Consider the following 25547-nt stretch of genomic DNA (forward strand, 5'->3'; position numbering starts at 1 on the left):
CAATAATCCTTTGCTGTTTATATAGCATGTAAGGGTTTGTAGCTATTCGTAGCTTTTAAAGAGTCCAGTGTTGCAGATGAGTATATATGTCATACAAAAGAGGATACTATTCCATGGTGCCATAGCCTCATGGCACATTCTGAAGAAGTAATTCCTGTGACTATATATTTTTTTCATGTATTATACCCTGGTGGAAAATAAATTCCTGGCTCAGAGGGGATCTTATTAATGTGTATAAATACCGAAAGGAAAGGTGCAAAGAGGATGGAGCCAGGCCACCACTCTTTTTCAGTGGCGCCCAGTACCAGAAGAAAAGGCAATGGGCACAAGATGGAACACGGGAGGTTCCCTCTGAGCACCAGGCAGCACTTCCATGCTGTGCAGGTGACAGAGCACTGGCACAGGTTGCCCAGAGAGGTTGTGGAGTCTCCCCCCTTGGAGATCTTCAGATGTGGTCCTGGGCAGCCTGCTCTGGGTGGCCCTGCTTGAGCGGGGAGGTGGTGGTGGTGGTGGTGGTATGTTACCAGATGACCTCCAGAGGTCCCTTTCAACTGTGATTCTGTGACTGTCCTACTTCATACTGGGAGGTGGGGGGGGGGAGGTAGATCGTTTTTAGGATTTTAAATCTCTTGCCTCATGCAAGATAATCTGGTTTCCACTTATCTTCCTCTCATAGGATCTTCTTCTAAGTCCTGCATCCCTGGATTTCCTGCTTGAGTGCAGACAAGCAGGTCAAGATAAGCATGTACCTGTTGGCTGTGGTGGGGGATGTTTATTTTTTTTCCTTTCTTTTTTCCTTTTAATGGGTACCCAACATATGTTGACACCTTGAAAACAGTTCACAATTTCTGATGGCCATTCTCCCAAAAATGTAGCAATTTCCTTGCCAACAACATTCTATCATAGCATTGTTGAAAATCTGGTAAATATGCAACATAGGTAGTTTTGTGAGTAGTGGAAGTAATGATGCCTCATCTTCTATTTGTACTTTGACATCGATCTCCCTTATGGATTCTCTGATATCAAAAAATGCAGTCTTTCCCTAGGGTCCTTCTGCTCTTCCTGGTGACTTATTTCAATGAAATCTTTAGGAATGCTAATAAACTTTATACCTTTCCTCATCTGCAAATATCTTAAAATTCCCTGAGGGGACTGAAGGACTGAGAGACTGAGACTGAGATGCTATGAGCATCTTTGGTTCTTTAGGGAACCAAACTAAAATTAGGCTAAAAATCATGCTTGACTTACGATACACCTGTGAGCACTGGCTATTTGAGACTGATAGGTCCAACATTTTTCACTAGGAATGTACTGAAAATGCTCGGTTGACCTACACATATGCAGCAAATCAGGCAGTCTATACAATGTACGTTTGATATCAAGTTGTGCTGTACTTGAGTTGTAGTGATTTGTTCAGGATATCCAGAAGATTGGTAGATCGCTGTCAGAACATAGATTTACACTCAGAGTAGTACTTTATCCATGCATATTGGTGAAGCTGTTAGGTATAAATCAAACAAATTTCCTTGTATAAAACGATATAAATCAAATCAAATTTCTTTGAAAGTACCTGTAAGGACCATATGCAAAACAAATTCTTTAGTGCACTTTGAGTTACACCTGCAGTGAATGGCCAATTGTAATTTTGCTAGGACCCCTTTATATGACATTTGCAGGGTAATTTACTCCTTGATAGACCATTTTACATTTTAAAGGCAGTAAAGGCTTGAGCTAAACAGCAATATTGCTACAGGAGTTAGGGGTGAAATTTTTGTTTTAATTAAATTATTCAGATGGTATATTGACCACCATGGTCATTATTATTCTTTTTATTACAAAGCTTCCTTATACCATTTGGTTTATTCTGCATTTTGTAACACAATAAGAAATACTGTTAAAATACCTTTATAACATTATAATTGTTTCTATGCTGGTGGAAGACTTGCCAATTTAATTTTATCAATTTAGCTGAAACAGTACAACTCTGGGACCAGGCTTTGGATGTGGCAATCTGTGATTTATTTCTGTACGGTTTACTCATGCTGTGTTAGTAGAGATTTTGTTTTGTTTGTGTTTGGGTGCTTTTGTTTGTTTGCTTGGTTGATTTGGTTTTCCTTCATGAGTTAGCACAGTCTATATGGATACAGTTCTTAAATTACAGCTTGCTCAAAGAATCAGCACTTCAAGGGAGCAGGAGCAAATCTCCTTTACTTAGAAATGTTTTCTCTTTCTTCCTTTAGTAAGAGTTCCAAAGAAGTCATTCTACAGATGTGATCCATGTATACAGTTCATCAGGTTTTTATTAATTGTATTTCAAGTAAAGAAAATCATCTACTTACTTAGAAATTTAGTGAAAGAAAGTAAGCTCTCCATTTTTTCTATTCTCACTTTCTTTGTGGATCTTACAGAGACTGGAATTCAAAAAGTCGTGGGAGGGATTGTGCTTGAATTAAGTCCAAATCATATAGTGAGATGCTCTCCCCACTTCTAAGAAAGTACACCTTTCACAGTTATAATCCATTAAGCTAATCATAGTTATTCAAATACGCTTTTGCTGACAAGTCTATTTGTATAACCCTGTTAATGTAATCACAATAACTTTATTTTTTATTAAAATATTATTGTAGACCAACACATCAGACTAACACAACTTTTGAAGAACATTGATATTTTCTGCAAATCATAGGAAGGTGAATTTTAAAGTAGCCAGGCACTAATATAGGGAGAAAAAAGAGAGAGAGACTTCCATGAATTGTAATATTATCACGAGCAGTTGCCCTCACTTGTACCTCTATTTCATTGCTCTCATTAAATGGGATCACCTGAATATGCTCCATTCTGGAAGTACATTCCAAGAAAGCTCATTTGGGGATGTTAAGGGGTTTGTTTGTTAGGGGTCTGTCTGCTCCATGACAGAGCCTTTCAGTTTAGCTATTTCCTTTCTGCCAGACACTACTTGAAATTATTTAACAAGTAATGTGAAAAAATACCTGTAAACACCACAATGTGTTTATGACATTTAGACACTGCTTACTATTGCTATCTCACATGACAATTTTTTTTTTTAAAGCTGAATTATGAGTGGTCATTAACATCTTTAAAATAGTAAGTATGAATTACTATGAAGTCTCACTTTTGACTTAGGAATTTAATGGGGGCATTAGATGACATTTCTGACTCACAGTGACTTCAGTAGTTGCTCATACTGTTACCAAACAGGATGGGTAGCCCTGACTTACGTAAACCATGTTTACGGGCACTTAACCCAGTGAAATGATTTCAAGCTACAGCAACAGAGCATCCAATCCACTCTGTTGTTTCTGAAAAGAAAGCTGAACAGTGTCATTGATTATAGGATTAAGATTTCTTTTCCATAAATATTTCTTCATTTTATGGCTTCCAGCACTCAGCACCCCACGGTATCTTCTACAGAGAGTATTTGGTGGAAGGTAAAGGCCAACTGGGGACTTAGTGGTCTGAACTGCAACCTGCAACCTGCAGATTTTCTATCTATAAAATACAATGCAGTAAATTTAGCCTGATTTTTCAAGACTCATGCTTTCTGATCTATACCAATAAAAATAATTTAAACTTGTATTTTCTTCTCCCACACAGAAGCTGAATTTGATGAAATATTAGAAGTTGATTGTAAGGTTTTTGGAATCTTTTGAAAATCAGGTAGCTTTTATAAGTATTTATTTAAAAAAGAAACTGCAACTAGACCATTAACTTCAGTCAAAAAGTTCAGTAAAGTCTTGTGAAGTGGCATTCTTAAAGGTGACATCTTGAGCATTTCATTTTGTGTTTCAAATATGGATCTGTTTAATACAATGACCTTATAAATCATGTGAGATAATCATCACATTTCTGTATTTCTTAAGAAACAGACCAGTAGCAGAATTATACTCTACCATATTCTAGATGATGTTTAAAGCTGTGAAATTAGATCCCCCTCAGAAAGTCTCATGAGTTTGTAAGTAGGCCATATTCTTTGTTCAGAGATAAGCCATGAGACATATGGTCTTTTTAGTACTTTTTAGTAGTCTTTTTAGTAGTCTTGCCATGGGAGTACATTTTCAGCTGAAAAATTGCTCCCTTACCAATGCATTTAAGATGAAACAGAATGGGAACAGTCAAGGTTTTCCTTTTTTTTTCTTTTTTTTTTCTTTTTTCTTTTTTCTTTCTTTCTTTCTCTCTCTCTCTCTCTCTCTCTCTCTCTTTTTTTTAACAGGGGCATTTTTTAATATTATATATATATTTTTTAATTTTCCTATTCAGGTCATGAATCTTTACCACTTAACATTTGTGTTTCCTAATGGCAAGAGAAAAAATCAGAAATAACAATTTCAGAGTTTTCAAAAGGATTGTCAACTGCAGATTTCTGCAGATGTCACATTGTTTTCTAACTTGTGAAACAAAGTATTCCCTCCATGCACTGGCCTGCATGCTGTTCATAGATATGCCTTATTACAGTATATGAATAACTGATTGCCCTCCTTGTGTTTGCATGCATAACTGTATTTAAAAATAAAAAATTAAAAAAGAAAGAAAGAAAAAAAGAGAGAAGAGGAGAGAGAAGAGAAGAGAAGAGAAGAGAAGAGAAGAGAAGAGAAGAGAAGAGAAGAGAAGAGAAGAGAAGAGAAGAGAGAGAAGAGGAGAAGAGAGAGGAGAGGAGAGGAGAGGAGAGAGAGGAGAGGAGAGGCGAGAGAGGAGAGGAGAGGAGAGGAGAGGAGAGGAGAGGAGAGGAGAGGAGAGGAGAGGAGAGGAGAGGAGAGGAGAGGAGAGGAGAGGAGAGGAGAGGAGAGGAGAGGAGAGGAGAGGAGAGGAGAGGAGAGGAGAGGGAGGGGAGTGTAGAGGAGGGGAGTGTAGGGGAGGGGAGTGTAGGGGCGGGAAGGGAGGGGAGGGGAGGGGAGGGGAGGGAAGGGCAGGGGACGAGAAGGGAGGGGACGGGAAGGGAAGGGAAGGGAAGGGAAGGGAAGGGAAGGGAAGGGAAGGGAAGGGAAGGGAAGGGAAGGGAAGGGAAGGGAAGGGAAGGGAAGGGAAGGGAAGGGAAGGGGAGGGGAGGGGAGGGGAGGGGAGGGGAGGGGAAGGGAAGGGGAAGGGAAGGGAAGGGAAGGGAAGGGAAGGGAAGGGAAGGGAAGGGAAGGGAAGGGAAGGGAAGGGAAGGGAAGGGAAGGGAAGGGAAGGGAAGGGAAGGGAAGGGAAGGGAAGGGAAGGGAAGGGAAGGGAAGGGAAGGGAAGGGAAGGAAAAAAGTAATATCAAGTAAGCAAAATCTGTTTTGATTCCAAACAGGACACCAAAGTTAAGAGGAGGGCAGTGAAGGCATTTCTGTTTTCCGTGTATGCATGTTGGTGTGACTTTACAGCTGCCCATCTGTAGCTAGCCTGTCCTATCAGATCCTTTTACCTCAGATCAATCCCAGTGCTTCTCTGTCCCACAGTTAGGTTTAGAGGGATCTAATCCCAAGCTTCCTGAAGTTTCTGCATGTCTCGGTACTGCTAGTGGCCATGTCCTATTGCTAGTACACAACTGAGATTTAAAATTGAATCCATGAATGTGTACATTTTAGGACATGCAGTGTTACACATATGATGAAATAAGAGTTATCTAGAAGTACCAAGGCAAAATTTGGTGAGATTTTTCACATTCTTGATCCACAGCCCTGTTAAGCAACATCCTAATGTACTACACCAAGATAGCTTTCCAGGACAGGACTTATTTTTGGTCTTCTTCACCACAGCTGGTGTCACCTAAGCTGGTGTCACTGCTTTGATACCCACAGAAATGCAGCCTGTACCCATCTGACAAGCTGACCCATCTCCTCTCACAGAATCATAGAATCATTAAGGTTGGAAAAGATTTCCATGATCATCTGGTCCAACCATTCCCCTACTACCAACATCACCCACTAAACCATGCCCCTAAGCACCACTTCCAACCTTTCCCTAAACACCCCCAAGGATGATGATGCCACCACCTCGCTAGGCAACCCATTGCAATGCCCGACTACTCTTTCTGAGAAGAAATGTCTCCTCGTTTCCAACTTAAACCTCCCCTGGCACAACTTGAGGCCATTCCCTCGTCCTCTTGCTAGTTATCTGTGAGAAGAGGCCAACCCCCAGCTCCCCACAACTTTCTTTCAGGTAGTTGTAGAAAGCAATAAGGTCTCCCCTGAGCCTCCTCTTCTCCAGACTAGACAACCCCAGTTCCCTCAAACGCTCCTCATAGGACTTGTGTTCCAGGCCCTTCACCAGCTTCATAGCCCTTCTCTGGAAGGGCCCAACTCTCCACAGTTCTTTAAGAAGCAAAATTGTTGTTCAGTGTCTGGCTCTGAAAAGTGGCAGGTAGTAAAACAGCAGCAGTGGGGAATTCTCCAAGGATCAGTGGGAAATAAGAAACAGGAAACTTTCTCCTGTGCTGCTTTACATTTTCACATCTCAATATTTACCTGCTTTATCTATCATCTTCCCCAGACATGCTTAGCTCTGAATCCATCCACATATTTAATATATAATGTCCACAGACATTAGCTGGCTACAAGTGAGGCATAAGCTAAATGTAAACAACATTTACAAGAATGGCTGGAAGGAGGACCTGAGGAACTACAGACCTGTCAGTCTGACTTCAGTGCCAGGCAAGGTTATGAAGTAGATCATCCTGAGTGCCAACACACAGAACATACGGGACAACCAGGTGATCAGGCCCAGTCAGCATGGGTTTATGAAAAACAAGTCCTGCTTGACTAACCTGATCTCCTTCTATGACACAGTGACATGCTTAGTGGATGAAGGAATGTTGTCTACCTAGCTTCAGTAAGGCTTTTGACACCATTTCCCACAGCATTCTCCTGGAGAGACTGGCTGCTCATCACTTTGAAGGGCATAGGCTTTTCTGGAGAAAAAATGGCTGGGTGGCTGGGCTATGGCTGGGTATGCTGTGGAGAATGGAATTAAATCCAATTGGAGATTGGTCACAAGCAGTGTCCCCCCTGACTCAATATGGAGGTCGGTTCTGTTCAATATCTTTATCAATGATCTGGATGAGTGCACCCTCAGTAAGTTTGCAGACAACACCAAGTTAGATGCAAGTGTCGATCTACTTGAGGGTAGGAGGGCTCTACAGAGGGATCTGGATAAGCCAAGGCCAACTGTATGAGGTTCAACAAGGCTAAGTGATGGGTCCAGCACTTGGGGCACAGCAACCCCATACAATGATACAGGCTGGGCAAGAGTGGCTGGAAAGCTGCCTGGCAGAACAGGATCTGAGGGTATTGGTTGATAGCCAGATGAACATGATCTAGCAGTGTGCTCAGGTGGCCAAGAAGGCTAACAGCATCCTGGCTTGTATCAGAAATAGCATTGTCAGCAGGACCATGGAAGTGATTGTCTGTCTATAATTGGCTCTGGTGAGGCCATACCTCGAGTACTGTGTTCAGTTTTGGCCCCTCACTGCAAGAAGGTCATTGAGGTGCTGGAGCATGTCCAGAGAAGGGCAATGAAGCTGGTGAAGGGCCTAGGGAACAAGTCTTATGAGGAGCAGTTAAGGGAACTGGGGTTATTCAGCCTAGAAAGAAGGAAGCTCAGGGGAGACCTTATCGCTCTTTACAACTACTTCAAAGGAGGTTGTAATGGGGTGGGGGTTGGTCTCTTCTCCCGAGCAACAATTGATAGGACAAGAGCAAATGACTTTAAGTTGTGCCAGGGGAGGTGTAGGTTGGATATTAGGAAAAAATTATTCACTGAAAGGGTTGTGAGGCATTGGAACAGGCTGCCCAGGGAAGTGATTGAGTCACCATTCCTTGAGGCATTCAAAAGACATGTAGATGTGATGGTTAGGACATGGTTTAGTGGTAGACTTGGAAGTGCTAGGATAATGGTTAGACGTGATGATCTTAGAGGTTTCTTCCAACCTAAATGATTCTGTGATTCTATGATCTACTCTCTTTGTGCATCTCTTCCTCTCCCAGAGACTGAAATGATAATTCACCTTTAAAGCAGTATTCTTGAAACAACACCAGTTGTACCTGGGAGTAACATTAACATCTACTAGAATGATCTGTGGGCATATTTTACTAAAGTTTTAGAGCAACAGAGCAACGCATACCATGTGTTTGTTCGAAGAAACCTTCCTCTTTATGCATTGAGCTAAAAAAATCTGTATCGGATGTACTGATAAGAAATTCTGTATTATCTCCAAGGTTTATACAATTAGGCTGTCAAGAATATGCTCATATGTTCTTATCTTTCTCCTCCTTCTCTCACATCTTTTTTATTCTTTCTTACTTGCTGGCCTTAATCCAGCAAATATATGTAGATCCCTAAGGTCAATGGGATGCTTGTTGAAATTAAGTAACTTGCATACATGCTTGTTGAATTAGCTTGGTAGCTTTGTAGACTGATCAGACTTTCAGCTGTGTTCTGGAGTTATATTGACCTCTTCATATCAATGATTTTAAAATGGTTTTAAAAATAAAACACACAGTGAAAATGCTAGTTATATCAATAATTATTATTTATAGTAAAGATTAATGAACTCTGAAGTGTATTGGAACTTGTAGACACAGCAGCATGTAGAAAAAGGCCTCAATGTCAATGTTGTTTTGTTTTGTTTTGTTTCCTCATACAAACTGAAAATTATTTTTCTATATATTTTATATTGGGCAGCTCTTTATGTAGTATTCTCAATTTTCTAATTTCAGTAAATAAAGGGATGTTAATTTTACTTGTCCTTTTACATTTGTGTCCTGCTGTCATTCACAACTGTATCAGACTATCTGAAAGTTGATCAATGTCGTTCTTTTTGTTTGTTCATATAATTTCAGATTTGACAGTGAAATGAAAAAATCATTTCACTGATATGCTCTTACATCTTTGCAGTAGTCTCATTTTATTTTCATTTATTGGAGCAAGTTATATTAAATATTGCATGATGAAGGATTACAGACAAGTCTGTGTTAAAGAATGTTAAAGAATGAATGGATCATTAGGCTTCTCTATGGGCTTTATTCATCTCTTAAAGTGACCAGATTTGTTTAACATCTGTTAACAGGATGATTCAGTAATCTGCCTAGACTTGAAGTTCTTAACAGAACTTTATGCCTTTCCCTCATGGATAAAAAATACATTTTATGGGAACATATTAAATCATGTTAATTAGAAGTACATTTGTGAGAAATTTCTTCACAACAACAACAACAAAATAAATATATGAGTAAGCACAACACCCCACAACAAACATGAAATTTTCCAAAAGTTACTGGACATTATCAAATCTTTCTGATTGATCTCATGGAAAGAACTTTGGAAGTCTGATTATAAGAAGCTAAAAATTCCTTGACTTAGTGTAAGCACAAAACAGCAGTGTGTTATCATTATTCTTATTTTAAATCCAAAATACACTGCAAAATCTACTAGGAAGAAAATTAACTCTATCCCAACTGAAACAAAGACAACCTGCACGTCAGAGAAAAAAAGGTCCTTGTTCCTGCGATAATCTTCTGAAAATCTGGAAATGACTGGAGAGGACAAATAAGAACTCTCTTTTGTGTGAATGTCTGTGAGAGTTACTGAGATTTGGAGGAGAATTAGGCAGGAAATTAGATTCATGTGATTAAGGCCAGGGTATAATGCATTGCTGAAGGATATTGTTAATGCTGCCTGCTTTGGCTACAGTTGGCAGATGTTCTCAGGAAAGCACTGTTGAGTCATTAATTTTTGCAGGTAAGTATAAATGTATGCATTCTTATTTTATGTGTTCATGTAGATATATAAATACATGCATCATTTCAATACACAAAATAAAAAATATGCATATATTTATATACATAAAATGTTTTAAGTAACCTAAAATATAGACTAATGCTTATAGAAAAATTTGAAATTAAGTTAAATAAATCATATTAACTGAGCTCTGATACAGCAGATTCTTTTTCTATAGTCATTGTCAGTGCTTCACTTCCTCTCTAGGGAAGAGAAGATTTCAAATTTCGTCATCTAAACTTAAAGTTTCTATGGGTACTCTCTTTGCTTTTTTAAATATATGTAACAAATGTATTTCAGAGACATTCATTGTTCCAGCAGAATGCAAGCAATGTCTGTGATTAAAGCATCACTTTGCTAAAGTCAAGGTCATTGGGAAACAACACCACAAAACTTGGGAGACTGGTAAAAATACGATGACCTGATGTCACATGCCAGACATATAGAAACAAAAGTGTAATCAGGATGTTTGTTTTCAAAAGCAGGAAAAAAAAAAAGTTGTTTTTTTTTTAAGTTACATCTTGTATTTCATTTAAATAAAAATAGTAAAAAAAGTGTCCCCTATTAGTTCAACACACTTCTGCTGCTTACTGCTGCTCTTCTCATTTTGTATTCTGAGTACTCAGGAGGGCTTCAGCAGTGCAGATACTCTTTCTTCGCAATCCGTTAGCTGCAGACAGTTTTATTCAATAAGCTACATAGGAGCCCACTCAAAAGGTGTGGTGAGTGCGTAGATCCTTCTGGTTCCAATCTCTAAAATTAAAAAAAAAAATAGGTATCTCTAATGCAGAAGGCAGCCCTGTACAGCTGGTAACAGTGTTTTCAACTGCTCATAACTATACCTTAAAAACCTTAAAACTAGAAAAACATACCTTAAAACTAGAAAAGGTGGCATTTTTATTGTTTGATTTGGTTTGGTTTCGTTCATTTTTTATTTGTTTGTTTGTTTTTTACAAATGTCCTTTCATTTCTTAATTTTTAGGGTTTAGTCATGTATTCAAATTTCCTAAGAGGAATACCAGTAAATCATATGATGTGATATAAAAATCAGTAAAACTGGGTATTCCTTATGACTTCTGACTTTTAAGCTGTTTGGGGTGCACTTGAATTTTGAACTCTTTAATCAGTTCATAGTTAATAAGCAGTTGATCCTTTCCTATACCCTGCAGGATCCATGATCATCCAAGATCTATGGGGGACTATGGTACAAGATGGGGGACATGGTGTCCGAGATACCCATGAACTGTGATTCAGATGCTTCACACCTAGATTCCAGGAGCTAAGCTTTAAGAAGAGCAGCAAATAATGCCAGCTACAGAACAGATTGGAAGTACCTATCAATAGGGCTCATGATTTTTGAAGTTTCTACTCTTCAACTCACTTTCTTGTAACAAGCCAAACTCCTTATTTGTAATCTCATGTCCCTGGGAATGGAGTCTTTAACAAAAATGCTGAACATAACCAGACTTGCCATGAAACAACAAGAGTTGGCAATATCATGAGCAATTGTTTTGCTTCAAGCAAGCAAAACAGAGAACACAACAGCAGTTGCTTAAACTGGCCTATTAATCTTTAAAAGTGTTCCTGGATGCAGGTATGAACATTGTAGTTAGTCTCAAAAGAGGGAGTTATTTTTCTTGCCGGAAATCTTAACATTCAAGAGAGTTTTCAAAAATCTTTTTATGGTTCATTTTAATGGCATTGGATTCTGGTACAGACCCTTAAATTTAGCACCCACTCTCTCGTGCATTTATTTCCTGCATAACATTTATCTCATATAGCAGGGGAAGTTATAGTATTCCTACATTCACAATGGAAAGAGAGCACAGAACCAATCAGAAATTAAGGAAATTATTAAAATTAACTGTACTATTATTGCAATATTGTATTCTTAATCATGTCTTTATCACCATATTTTGTCTTTGTTCGCAACCACTGTGCACAAAATACAGTTTTTTGGATAACAACAAAGATGAATCCTGTTTTGGCTGCAAGCTAGATTGCATCTGTTCCTCCTACTGAATTATGTGGGCTTTTGGCACAAGTTGTGTCTCCTATTTGCATACATTTCCCAGGAACACTAGAACTACTACCCCATGCAAGGATCAGTTTTATAGGGTTTGTCACTTCAGGATGCCCATGGTACTGAAGATGGAGAACTACATAAGAACAAACAGTTTTAGCACAAGTGAGTCAAACCAGACCCCATTAACATTGCAAGAGTCTTCTCGATAGGTATATACTTCCTTAACCAAGCAGGTTAAGGAAGTATTTGTAGAACGCTTAGACTGTGGGGAGGTGCACAGGCATATGACTGAACCCTCCTGCTTTGGTTATCAGTAAAAAAACTATATATCAAAATAATGTGGGAAGATCTTCCTGTAGCAGTTTTTCTTTCAGGGAAGATATATTGGTGACAAATTGATATTTCAAATGTATGCAGAACTCCTTAGGGATCTGAGCATTTTTGTTTAAAACCAACAAAAACAACATAAGATGGGTTGAAATGAAATGGTCTTGCTGAGACTGAAAATTGCTTTAAATTATAAACTTTTTCAAATGTTCATAATTTTATGAACCTTTTAGACAGAAAATTTTTGTGGCCCATAATTGGATTTTTTTTTTTCACATCTTTGTGTGTGTGTGTGTGTGTTCCCAGACTTTTTCAGGCCTTCTTTTTACTTTCTTGGCTATCTGCTCTGAGAAGTTTTCCTACAGCATTTGTGTTGGTGACTATATATGTCTCACTGATGCTGTTTCAAATTTTTCACTATTAGAGTTACATGTCAGTATCATCTTGACTCATTGCAGTCAGAATTGCATAGGACTTGACTGAGCGACACACCAGTCTGCTTTGACTTCACACAAGCCCTTATCCCCTCCCCAGTCTTCAAAACAGAAAGCAGTGCTCAGCTTGCCATCAGTCCAAACCTGGTTTGTCTCTTATCTTTGTCTGGATCGTCAGAGGGAATAGGTGAGAACAATTTTCAGACTAAGTGCTTGACTTAATAGTATGTCAAGGACTCCATGGGAACAAAACAGCTCTTCTGGACAGCTGTGACTTTTTTGTGCTCCTGTTGAAATTCCTATGACAAGTGATGAGTAAGGCTCATATTGATTCAATCACCCTATCTCATGTCTTTTTTTCATTTGATCTTGGAGCTTATTTCAGCTATACTATATTACCTCTTGGGCTGTTTCTCAGACACAGAGACTGCCACAGAAGTGGTGGAGGAAAAAAACATGAGCCATAAAACTGGGATTTGAGCATAGATCTGAATATTGCCAAAGATTGCTCACCTTCTGGGGTGAGAGGTTGCAGAAAACAACCCTTTGATGGGTTCTTATGACTGATAATAATGTTGAGTAAAGAAGACAGCAGTGTGCTTCTTCTGTTGACTTCTTGCCTTCTGGTCTTCTAAAGACACTCCACTTTGAAAGTAAGTTCTGCAAATCTAATTTTAATATTGTCTATTTTAGAAGACAGGAAACGGATTTATGAGCATGTGGCAAATTAAACAATGCAGATGAACCTTTTTTTTTTTAATCTTTTCAGTAGATCATCTATGCATTTTTCAAACAAATTCCCCAAAGTTATTTTGCTCACTTTAAAAAAAAAATAATATATATATATATGTGTATATATATATGTATATAAATTCTGGCAAAGCTCACCAGTAAAAGACTGTAAAGACAGTACTACCTAACTCAAACACCTTTTTTTTTTTTTTTTTTTCCCATGGGCATCTAGTCAATAGGTTAAAAAATATAACTTCATAGCATGGATAGCATGGATTCCTCTTCTTCTTTTCTTTTCCTTTTTTTTTTTTTTTAAAATTAAATGCATGCAATTTTTTTAACTGTAGTTATGCTTGACATGGGAATCCTTTCCTTCAGCCATAGTTCAATATCATGGCTACAGGATTCGTTCAATGTGTGAAACTCTAATCACAGTGGGAACCACAGACCTCTTCTACAATTAGAGCAGGTTTTGTTAACACTGGAACACATCATTTACATCTAATAGGGGTTAATGTCTCCTCGAAATTAGTTACCAAGGAATATGTGTGTCCCTTATCCATGCCAGCACCACTATAAGTTTAACTATAAGCTTAATCAGGAGCAGGAAATTACAAGGTAATGTACTGCTGCTCTCCTAGCACTATGTGCATTATCTTTTAACTATTGATTAGGTTTTGATGTAAACCTTTTCTCCTCATTGGTAAAAACAGAAACTGGGTAGTAAGTCAGAACTAGACCATACTTGGTCTTAGAAATGAGAAAGTTTATTAACGTTAACCTATTAACATTAGCCTCAGCCTAATTAATTTTCATTTGTAATATATATTATGGCATATATCAATAAAATAAAAATGTATTAGTAAGGGCTAGGTACTGCGCAAGTGAAAATAATGTCCAGTTCTCTACAGTTATGCTTTGCTAGCCCTTGCTCTTGCACCTTTCTGTGAAATTTCAAGTGTTGACTGCTTTATGGAAGAAAAAGTGCTTCTCCTCCATCCGATTTGACATGCAAATGTCTCTGTCAATGGTTTTCCTAAGAGTATATTCTTCAGGAATGAAAGAAATATAAAATAGCATGGCATAAAGCAGAAACATATAGTGAAAAAGAAAAAAAGAAAAAAAAAAAAGATTTCTACAATGCATAATCATTATGTTACAATAAAAGATGTCTGTCACACAAGTGAATCTTGCTTATTATTTTTTTCCCCTGGACTTTTATTGTCTTTTCTTTCTTTAGATCTGGTGATTTTAATTAAGTAGTCTTAACTTATCATTATTTTTATGATCTTTTTTTCTTCTTGTAGGCACTGTACACAAAGTAAACAAATAAATGAAAGAAATATCCTTATTATTGTTGCTTAGTTTAAACCTAAGCCCTGCTATCTGTTATTATCTGATAAGATTTATCTAGATCCACCACCTGAATATGGAAAATCTCTACTTGGAACCAAATGTGGAATTTAAGCAGATGTAATGAAATTAAACATTATCTCCAAGCACTTAGAAAACAGTATTATTGGGACTTACAGGGATTATGTCTCACCTAAAAGAAAGCACCTGGTGTAGCAATGATTTCCAATAATGATCAAAATTAATCCTTTGGCTGACAACCAACACAAATCCTATACATAGTTTAAAAGCTTATAAAGCTGTTAAGCAGGACTCTACATCAGTAGAAGTGTGATTATTGTGCTGATCTTGTGCTTAGGTGAAAACTTCTTACCATGTACCGGAGCATTTCTTCAGTGCTGAATGAAAAAGAGGGGAGTAGGGCATAGGGATTCCCTTTGCTATATCACTTCCATAAGTGCCACATGATTTTCCTAGTTCTATTATTTATGTTCTACCTACTCTTAGTTTATGGCATCTTCCTGACAGGTTGCTAGCTGAGGAAGTATGGTTTACCTGCTGATGTATGGAATCAAGATCAAGAAACATCATGAGTCTGTAGCTCAGAAGACAGCAATTTTCAATTCATAATTGAAATTTCAGTTATTACATGAATCCCAACTGACTCATCAAAGAGACAGATTGATGTCTTTTGTATAGAGCCTGGAATTTGGTCTCTTATTATGAAGAGGCATCATTCTTCTGTAAGAAATAAACAGTTTCATTACATCACCTGCTGAAGTCTGATCATTTTGTAACCATTTGCTTAATGGTTGCTTGTTACATTGGAAAATAGCACGTTATCTCTTGAAAAAAATTTAAGTACCTGCTTGTACATTCTGAAAGAATTCTTAACTTTTATTAAACATACAATTGAGAATAATCCACTTGGGCAGCAGCTTTTCCACTACGCACAGAGTTTCCAAATACTGAATTTACGGATACTGAAACACTCTCAGAAGTACACTGGTATTTAAAATCTGTACACCCAACCAAAGTGTTTTTTCATTTTCTATGTTTCTGTAAGTAGTAATGAAGATACAGGCTAATTTTTCAGAGCCTGGTATATTCCAATGACTTTACAGATTTAAAATCTCCAAGAAATTATGTGGAAGCATGCTTTGGCTGCTTAAAAAAATAATAAAAGGAAAATTGATTTTTTTAGGCTTTCATTTATTGATTGACAGCTTAACATTTATCAGCTCAAACAGCTTACATCTGCCAATATGTGAAGTGATATTTTAGAGGTCAAGCTTGTGCAACAGGTGGTTTTGTTTGCATTTCTAAAACTGGTCTTTGCTGGGCCATCATTATCATCATTTACCTTTTTTTGAGGACTCAGGACATAATACACACAGTGACAAAGTTAGAAAGCTCTACTTACAGCCTTTATCCATAATGTCTGAATAATAATAAGAAGAAAAGCAGCAATTGCTGTGATGATATCTCTATTCTTTTTTAGCTATAATATTGCTGTTTCCTTCTCTCACTGTGTCACCAGGAACCTTGAAATATGAACAAAACTACAGATCTGATCCATGTAAAATAGCTCTGATAATGATCAGCAAAATCACGTCAAATTCTTATGTTTTAAAGGTGTTGGCAAGATGTAACAGAGCTGTTTCCTTGTGCAAGCTTACTGGCTTGCTTTGCCTTTTGCTGTGACCTGCCCGAGCACAAACTTGAATAAAACTTAAAGGCAAAAGAAAAAAAAATGAAACAATGGAACAAAAAAAAAACTTTGAGGGCAAAGAAAACTATGAAACCAACACCAAACACACAGACTCCACATTTTTTTCCTGCAGTTATGATAATAAAGTGTTAACTTGCAACATTTGATACAGACTAACCCACATGGTAAATCCATATTCCCACTCAACAAAGAGTTACCAAAATAGATGAGTATCTGTGTACTGCTTGACAAATGGCATTTCCTACACTTGACAGTTGTTGAAAACACTTGATAACACTGTGCAATCTCTGGCATTGTTGTACAGAGAAAGCCTCAGCTATTTCCTATGACTGTGTTTATAATTACATTTTCTTTACACTGAATTGTCTGTCAACTTCTGATTTTGTAAATCATTTTCATAGTGCAGCTGAAAAATTTCTAAACCACTATCAAGGAATGACATACAAAGTCAAAAGACAAATGCTTCATCAACTGTGAATAGTGATCCTACAAATCTGCATTTTAAGGGTAAAGAAGTTATGAAGAGCAAAACATCAAATCACAAAGGCTGATTACTTACTGCTAACTAACAGTAATAGAGATTGTCAATGTGTAACACCTGTTAATTTTCAGGTGTATCCAGAATAAAAGCAATTAACAAAGGTAAATATAAGGACTCTTTCTTGAACTGGAATTTGCACCAAGTGTACTTTTTGTTAGTGTGAAAGTAAACTTCTAGGAGTAGCCTGATTGGAGAAGTTGTCATTGATTTTTGAAGCTGATGTGAATGAAGAGAAATTATTCCTTTTATTTTAAACTCAATTCAGTTCACAGAAGTGGGTTTATTAGCTAAGCTAAGAAGAAGAAATCTCCATGGGGGTGATAGAAGGAAGGAAAGGCAGCCAAATCTTTGACTGCAGAGAACATTTCATCTGAACCATTAGCAACTGGAAAATCTGCCTGGCTGTGGCCTAATTTAAAATGATACTTTAATTTTACTATAATTATTAATTTAAATAAATATGGTGGCAATTTGTTTTAGATCATCTCCAGTACCATGGAGTAAAGTTGTCTCTGTTGCTTGTTCAAAAAATAATTTTTGAATCAAATTCTAATCAAGTAACAACAAAATTGCTTTTCAGGCTGTGAGTCCATGGAGACACAGGATATTCACTGTGTTTTGTGCAGTACGTGGTATGATGGTCCTTCTACCAGACAAAAACTCCAATGCACAATTACAAAATAAATAATAAACCTTTGCAATTTCCTCTCTCCCTCTTAATGGTCTACTTTCATGTTAAAATTATGTGGATGAAGGGGAAGGCAAGTTATTTATCTTATTTTCATTTTAATAACTAAAATCACCGTTTATTTCCCTTTCTTCATCTTAAATAATATAGAGTTTGAGGATTTCATGCTTTTTCCCTCCCTGTCTCCTAGGAAACCGATCTCATGACCTTTAACATCTCAATGCACCGATCTTGGTGGCGGGAGCACGGGCCTGGCTGCATACGAAGGGTGGTGCGTCCTTCTGCTCCTGGTATCCTAGATGATTACTCCTACGTCTCTGTGACAGGCTGCATAATTGATTTCCAGTACCTAGAGGTTATTCACAGTGCTATCCAAATACTCCTCTCCGTAAGTCCCAATTTTCTCTTGTACTCGGATTCGAGCCGTCTTTCCGCATTCAGTCTTCAGTTGTTGTGTGCCTCTTTCCTGACAAGGTGATGTAGTGGTTGATCAATAGCAGCATGGATTTGGAATTGTATTGTATTTTGAATTAGAGAATGATAGTCACATTATTAAAATGTACACTGCTCTTCTCTTTGCTTGTGACAAAATTGACAAAGTGGCATAGTCCCCATTCTGGCCTTTGCTAGGAGAGGTGAAAACTATTTCAAATTCTCATCTCTCATTCATTGAGACACACTGAAAAGGAGAACAGACTTGTCCAAAATTAGTTGGCCTAAACCTTTCCAAAGTTCACAATCAATGATGGTATTTATTCAGTCCTGAATGTAAATATATTTTACATGACACACAACTAAGATTCTCCCAAAGTGAGATATGAACGTGACACTTGAAAAAAGTCAGGGAAATATTAGGAGTGAGAGTACTCATGTATATTTAATGACATTATCTGTTCTTTCCTGGGACTCTGGGTTATGAGAATACTCTGCCTTCATGATCTACTTTTTATTGTTGCAATACTAGTCAAAAATTGCAAGCACTAGAAGTCATTACAAAAAGTATGCTGTCTATTGAATGGTCATTGAGCCATGGGACAATGGGCACCTGAGGGCTATGGGCAATTCAAAGAAGCACTGGGGCTGGATGAATTACTTTGGGAGCAGCAGCCCAGTCTTGTCCACAGTCTTTCCTCATTTTGGTAGCTGGTTCTGCTTATGCTCAAAATCTTGGCTGGCACAAACTTTGTGTGATTTAGAAGTGGTAGCTCTTTCTTGGTTTCTTTCTCTACATAGCTGAGTGTAGTACATAGCAAATGGTTCACACCATGTGGGTGCACATGGTTCTGATATGCCTTAGATATCTGCACCTATTCTGAGAACACAAATGCTCATGGTTCATGGTTGTAACCATGACCACCAGTGCTTGGCAGATAGTCAGAGAAGAGTTGTGGTCTAAAGTCCACGCCTGCTCCGTGAAAAAGACTCCATGGTCTGATCAGCCAGATAGGTTGGATATTCCTGGTCTACTCAGTAATTCAAGATGTTTTACTAACTGACTTGTAAGTCCTTTACTAACAAAGAAAGAGATTAGAGATTTTAAGCTTATTAGTTTCAAATTATGTTCAGATTTTAATTTTCACATTTTCTCAAGTTAATGACATTTATTTTCTGAAAGAAAAAAATCTGTGTACATGTTGGGACAACTTGCATGCCTGGAGTGATGTAATAGATGGTTACAGGCTCTTCAGGAGAGAAAGGCAGAGAAGAAGATGAGGTAAGTAGCCCTGTATTTCAAGGAATGCCTTGACTGCACATAGCTGGGAAATGGAGATTAAAGGGCTGAGTGTCTCTGGGTAAGAGACAGGGAAAGGGCAATAAGACATATTATGGTGGGAGTCTGTTATAGACCACTCAAGCAGGGTGAAAAGGTGAATGAAATATTCTATAAGCAACTAGAAGTCTCATGATCACTAGCCCTTGTTCTCATGGGAGACTTCAACTTCCCAGATGTCTGCTAGAAATAAACTAACACAGAGAGGAAGCAGTCTAGGAGGTTCCTGGAGTGTGTGTAGGATAGCTTACTCACACAGGCGGTGAGGGAACCATCTAGGGAAGGTGCCTCACTTGACCTGTCCTTGCAAACAGGGGAAGACTTATGGGTGATGTGATTGCTGGAGGCTGTCTTGGGCACAGCGATCATGAAATCACAGAGTTTTTGATCTTTGGTGAAGTAAAAAAGGTGGTTGACAGAGCTGTTACCTTGGATTTCTGGAGGGCAAACATCAGTCTATTTAGAAGTCTTGCTGACAGGGTCAGGACCTAGATGATTTCTATGATCTATCATAGATCTAACTGTCTAGAACTGCCTAACTGTCTAGCACACAGTAGTGTTCACAGTCTAAAAGTCTTGAAGTTTTAGACTTCTCAGTATTACTAAAGGATGCTTTTGTAAGATGCCAAATGCTATTGCCTTACCACTGCTTTTAGTCAAAATTTAATAAACTTTGATCTTACAGCAGTGATTAGTGAACTTCCACTTGCAAGTCCAGACCTGAATTAGTGCATTTTCTTAGTACACCAGTGACATCACAAGTGCTTGCATATCCCTTGTGCCTGTTCGAGCTTCTCAGGCACTAGTGACATCACAGGCACCCAAACCAGCCTTTTCCTGCATGTTGTTCAGTCAGAAAGTAAAGACTTTGAGTCAAGATATTTTTCAGTGAACATAAAATTACTTCTCTTGAGACCTAGTCCTGTATGTGTCAACATACGTTGTGAAATTACAATGCAAGCAGGCTTTGGAAAAGAATATTGCACACTGCATCTGCAAAGCCCGACAGAGTACAGCTTTCTTACTCTTGTGAGGGTTTGATAGTGAAACCAGGTTGCCTCTCCCATTAGGTCCATCTCTGCATCTGCAGCAAATTCCCCTCGTAGTCCACTAGTGTTCGTTTTGCTCAAGTGAGCCCATACAAGGGAAATTGTAGTATAGTCGATTTAATAGGAGAAAACATTAATATATTCAAATTGTATTTATATAAATTATTCCTCACTCCTATAAGAAAAATGTATTGTGATATTCAGAATTTTTTATAGAAATTTTGTGATTAAATTTAGAGTTCTGTGGAAATACAGCTGGTGGCTGAAACCAAGAACAGTTTTGTTCTCTGCTTATCCAGTGTAATAAAACTCAGCTCAAAATTTACCAAATGACAAGAACACAGATAGAAATATTATAATAATAGAATAAAAACATTTAATATATATACACTTAATGAAATATGCATATGGAAAAATAGAAAAACTATGTAGTAATTTGTACAGCTTTATGTAAAGCATAAGATGTCTGTTTCTTGTGGTGTGAATGATTGCCTGGAACAATCATAAATAAATTCTGTATACAATTCACTGCAAGTTCAAAATGTGCCAGGAACTTGTAAGGCTTGACTGGGAATTAAATAGTTGCAGTTTCAGATATTGCTTTTGACTGATATACACAATATTAAAATATGCAAAGTAAGGTTTTCCTCCACTCTTATTATCTTCATTATTCCATCTGTGAGGCAGTGTGATTAGCATACGAGTCTGTACTTCAATTTCCATTTAGAATTGTAATTTAGACTTGCTTAATTTACTGCCCCACAGAACATAAGTCACCACCTAGATTATCAGACTTGCTGCAGTTGCCTCCCATTTTCTGAGTACTGTTGACCTGAGGAGTCTCCCATTCATTTCAGATGCATAACTGTTTTCCTAATTGGGATACTAATTTCAGTTGTTAGTTAAAAGGTCATTTAGGTTGTCTTTTTACAGTACTGAAGAATTACTAGATGGCCAGCCATGTAGATCAGAAGGCCTGTTTCCCTTCCCTTCCCTTCCCTTCCCTTCCCTTCCCTTCCCTTCCCTTCCCTTCCCTTCCCTTCCCTTCCCTTCCCTTCCCTTCCCTTCCCTTCCCTTCCCTTCCCTTCCCTTCCCTTCCCTTCCCTTCCCTTCCCTTCCCTTCCCTTCCCTTCCCTTCCCTTCCCTTCCCTTCCCTTCCCTTCCCTTCCCTTCCCTTCCCTTCCCTTCCCTTCCCTTCCCTTCCCTTCCCTTCCCTTCCCTTCCCTTCCCTTCCCTTCCCTTCCCTTCCCTTCCCTTCCCTTCCCTTCCCTTCCCTTCCCTTCCCTTCCCTTCCCTTCCCTTCCTTCCTTCCTTCCTTCCTTCCTTCCTTCCTTTCCTTTCCTTTCCTTTCCTTTCCTTCTTTCCTTTCCTTCCTTTCCTTTTCCTTTCCTTTCCTTTCCATCTAGTCCCCACAGTAGACTATTCCTTTTTGGACCTTGAAATCTGCTTAAATTTCATAACTTTTTTTTTTTTCTTCTTTTTGGTAGCAGTAGGAGTGTAACAAACCATTTTACAGTGTAACAAAAACTGTATTGGCATAACAAATCATTTTATCATGCTAACTCTTGTCCAAATGACTGGGAAGGCGAGCATTTCCAATTGATAAGGAGTCAGAGCCACTGTAATAAGATATCCCTTCAGGGGTAAATATCAGATACCTGTCCAGATATGTAATCCACTGCATTGTCCAGTTTTGAAAGGTAACTTTTTTTAATTATTAAAAATAAATAAATAAATAAGGTATATATATATATATATATTTATACGCACAGAACGCTGCAGCTGTGACTACATTAGATCTTACTTCAGGTAATAGACTATATGGCAGTTTATTTAATTCTAACACACTAAGACTCCTTTTGTATTTGCTCTTTAGTTGTTTCCAAAGAAAATATCTTTTACCAGTGAAACAGTAACTTTGTATCTCATCCTTATTTTTCCCAGTTATTGAAATGATTGAATATTGAAGGTGTTAAGCATTTCTGAAGACTGGGGAAAAATCAAGAGAAATATGGGAGAGTGGGATGCAATTAATAATAAAAATATATATTTCATGTGTGTTTAAAATATACATTTGTTTCTTGCATAGCACATATTCTTGTGACGAGTAAGTCCTTTGTACACAGTACCTTTAATTTCAAAATGCAAGACGTCATCTTTATTGAAATCAGAATTTTTGGAAAATGAATGGATATTACAGTCAAAACAGTGACAGATTAGCAACGTTGAGAGAAACCCTTGCAGAAAGTTTTGTATTAGATGCTGAGACTTATACCACAGTAAGTTAGTCTCCAGCTGCACTGTGAAGCAGAGACCCTCAAGCTAAGGTTCATGGAAGTAGCTCTGGAATTAGCAGCAGTATAACTTCATCAGTACTGAAAAAGCAAAACAAACTAATTTTGGCAGAGTGACAGGCTGACACTAGGGTGCTTCAGGGGATGGGAGCTGTAACCTTCTCGTGATGCTGCATTGCACAAGGTGAGTTTAACTTTCCACCAGGGTCTCAGAACACTACTCTTCACTGTACAGAAGAGCCATATCTAATATCTGGAACCCTGAAGGCAACAGAATTGAAAAAGAAATTGAAAACACTCAGAGCATTCAAGCTGTTTGGCATGTTGCTGCTGACCAAATGCAGGATATTTTGAAGAAAATCCCTGTTTTACTTTGCAGAGGTCCATCTGGTGGCTCTTGTCAATCAGCATCATGTATAGCCCCTAGGTGACCACCAGACCTACATATGAGGAGCAGTCACAAAATAACAGCAACAAAACAAAACAAACAACCACAAAAACAACCTAACAAACAAAACCCACCTGGAGAGTCACCTGGTTTTCAATACATTATAAAGCCAGGCAAAGATGTGATGTAGAGATAAAGAATCTTATCCATAGAAGAACTGGAAGCAGTGAACATACCAGCCTAAGGTAAAGTCAGTCACTAATCAGTGGGGGATAACTTATTTGCTAACTCTACCAAGCACAAAATAGAGCCAGAAAAATGATTTACTTTCCACAGTATATTGTATGTAGGAAGTTGTATACTCACGGGTATAAGAAGAAAGACTTCTGGCAGCCAACTTGGGAACTGGATACTGTGGTCACTGTTCAAGTGAACAATTTTCCAGCAAGATGGACAGACTACATCTATACACATCAATTAACCATGCCAAGGGACTTGGACGCTGAGGCCAACAGGTCCAGGACAGTTCAAGCTCATTTCTACACAAAGGGCGTCAGTCTCCAAAATAGACTAGTGTGTCCAAGCCACCCAGCAGGAATAATCCCTGGATTGTTCTCCCAACCAAAACTGTGTTTTGCAAACTTTTTGGGGAAAACAAAGGCTGGAAAAGGCCAAACTCATACCTCGTAGTGGCATGGGTGACTGCATGCTAGTGCCAGGAACACTCCCAAGCATGCAGGAATTTTCTCCTATTGATGCAACTGTAGCAGACAAATGTCCAGCTGCGGTTGTTTACACAGAGGCAACCTAGGCAGAAGATGGCAAGAAGTAGCTAAGGGGCCTGTTTAGCTAGAGGAGTGTAGAAATCCTTGATTTATACCAACATCTTACTTTTTTAATCTCTGCCAGAGAAGCTAATGATCTACCTTTTTGACACAGCAGAGTACGGTATGTTTTCATGTGACACCTAGTGTTCACAGTGATGTTTTATAACAGCACACAATGTCAGGCAATCAATACTGGACTGATATCAGGAATTGATATCCTTGTTAATATCCATTTTGATGGATAGGTGATTCCACAGGTGGTACAACTGAAGATGGTGGTGGGTTTCCATTGAGAGGCATTCTGTTCTGTTAAGCTCTTCCACCATCCTCATGTAGCACTGTGTGAGTACCTCAAGCCCTGCATTAAGGAACACACATCTGTCTTGTGTCAGTAGTTCTGCTGTCCTCTTTCCAGATGGAGAACTGAGCATGGAGCTGAGGCTTTGCCTGGAGAAGGATTGTGTTGTTTCTGTGCTGTTTCTAAATGTTTCACTCTTGGATATGTACCTTCATGAGGTATCAACAGGAAAACAAGATGAAAACACCTTGAGCTTTGGGCACAAATCTCCAAGGCCTGAGATGTTCTTTTAATTTATTGTGGGAATTATTTTCATTTATACCTGGCCTCATTCTGGCCCCCAAGAAAGTTCTGTCTTTTGGTGGAGCGAAGATGGTACCAAAAGTGGTAGGGCTTTGACCACACTTTTTGTCTAAAACTTTCTTTGGTACTCTAGAGAAAATTGGGGCCAACACCATTAAAGAGCTTGAAGAAGTTGGTCTTTGTTCAGTTTTGGTTTCCTTGGGCTGGAGCATGCATTTGCTCTGGTACAGGAAGACATCCAGCGCGCATAGCAGTGTGACAGTGTGGAGGCAGCTTGCATTGCTGTCCTCCATTGTTGGTGGTGGAGGACTTCATGTCTGGATATATCTAACTATGATTGTGCATACAAGAGATGACAAAACTACATGTAACTGATCACTGTCTCCCAGGAGTTGGAATAGAAAATATGTACATATAAAACACAATTGCTAAAGTATGTGTCCTAAGAATATCTCTTCCCAGTGCACCTTTCAGTTCCTGAATTTATAAAAATTGTACTTTCTCTGAATAGGAAATAAACTTACAAAGCAGACACAGCATCTGTGTCTGAAAGTTTGATGATATTTCCACTGCTGGTAGAAAAATCTCAACCTCTGTATGCTATGCTAAGAAAAAAAAAAAAAAAAATTAATGATATTTCCAGCACTTACCTCATTTTCTGTAAAAATAGTACTAACATGTCCAAAAGATTCATGCTTACCAATGAAAGCTGATGCCGAACACTTTAAAAAAATCTAATCATCAATGTTCTTAGATTTGTCATCCTTACATTTGCAGGTTTCCCTGTTTTAATTAACCAGGTAGGATGATTTCATTTTGAATTTTCATTTTTATTCTGATGATTCATAATAATGCAATCACCCCTACCATAAAATTAGTTACTTTCCCTTCAGTTACTTTCTCATCATAATTCTCTGATGTCCTAAATGCGTATTCTTCTGCCCAGAGCATGCAACATCACTTCTATAGGGAAAAGAAAAACAATATGATCCGATTATATTATTTCTGGTTATCTGTCATCAGTC

The 25547-nt window shown here is 38.2% G+C and overlaps 1 protein-coding gene across 5 annotated transcripts in view; it reads left to right on the forward strand.

Moving 5' to 3' along the window:
- NKAIN3 (sodium/potassium transporting ATPase interacting 3) overlaps positions 1 to 25547 on the forward strand; it is a 370144-nt gene that overhangs the window by 263029 nt on the left and 81568 nt on the right. For all 5 annotated transcript variants that reach the window (XM_040545728.1, XM_040545729.1, XM_040545732.1 and 2 more), the window contains exon 4: positions 17783 to 17980. In XM_040545728.1, the coding sequence (XP_040401662.1) occupies positions 17783 to 17980 (198 nt within the window). The remainder of the gene's footprint in view (positions 1 to 17782; positions 17981 to 25547) is intronic.

The sequence above is a fragment of the Cygnus olor genome, chromosome 2, assembly GCF_009769625.2.
Source record: "Cygnus olor isolate bCygOlo1 chromosome 2, bCygOlo1.pri.v2, whole genome shotgun sequence".
Classification (NCBI taxonomy): Eukaryota; Metazoa; Chordata; class Aves; order Anseriformes; family Anatidae; genus Cygnus; species Cygnus olor.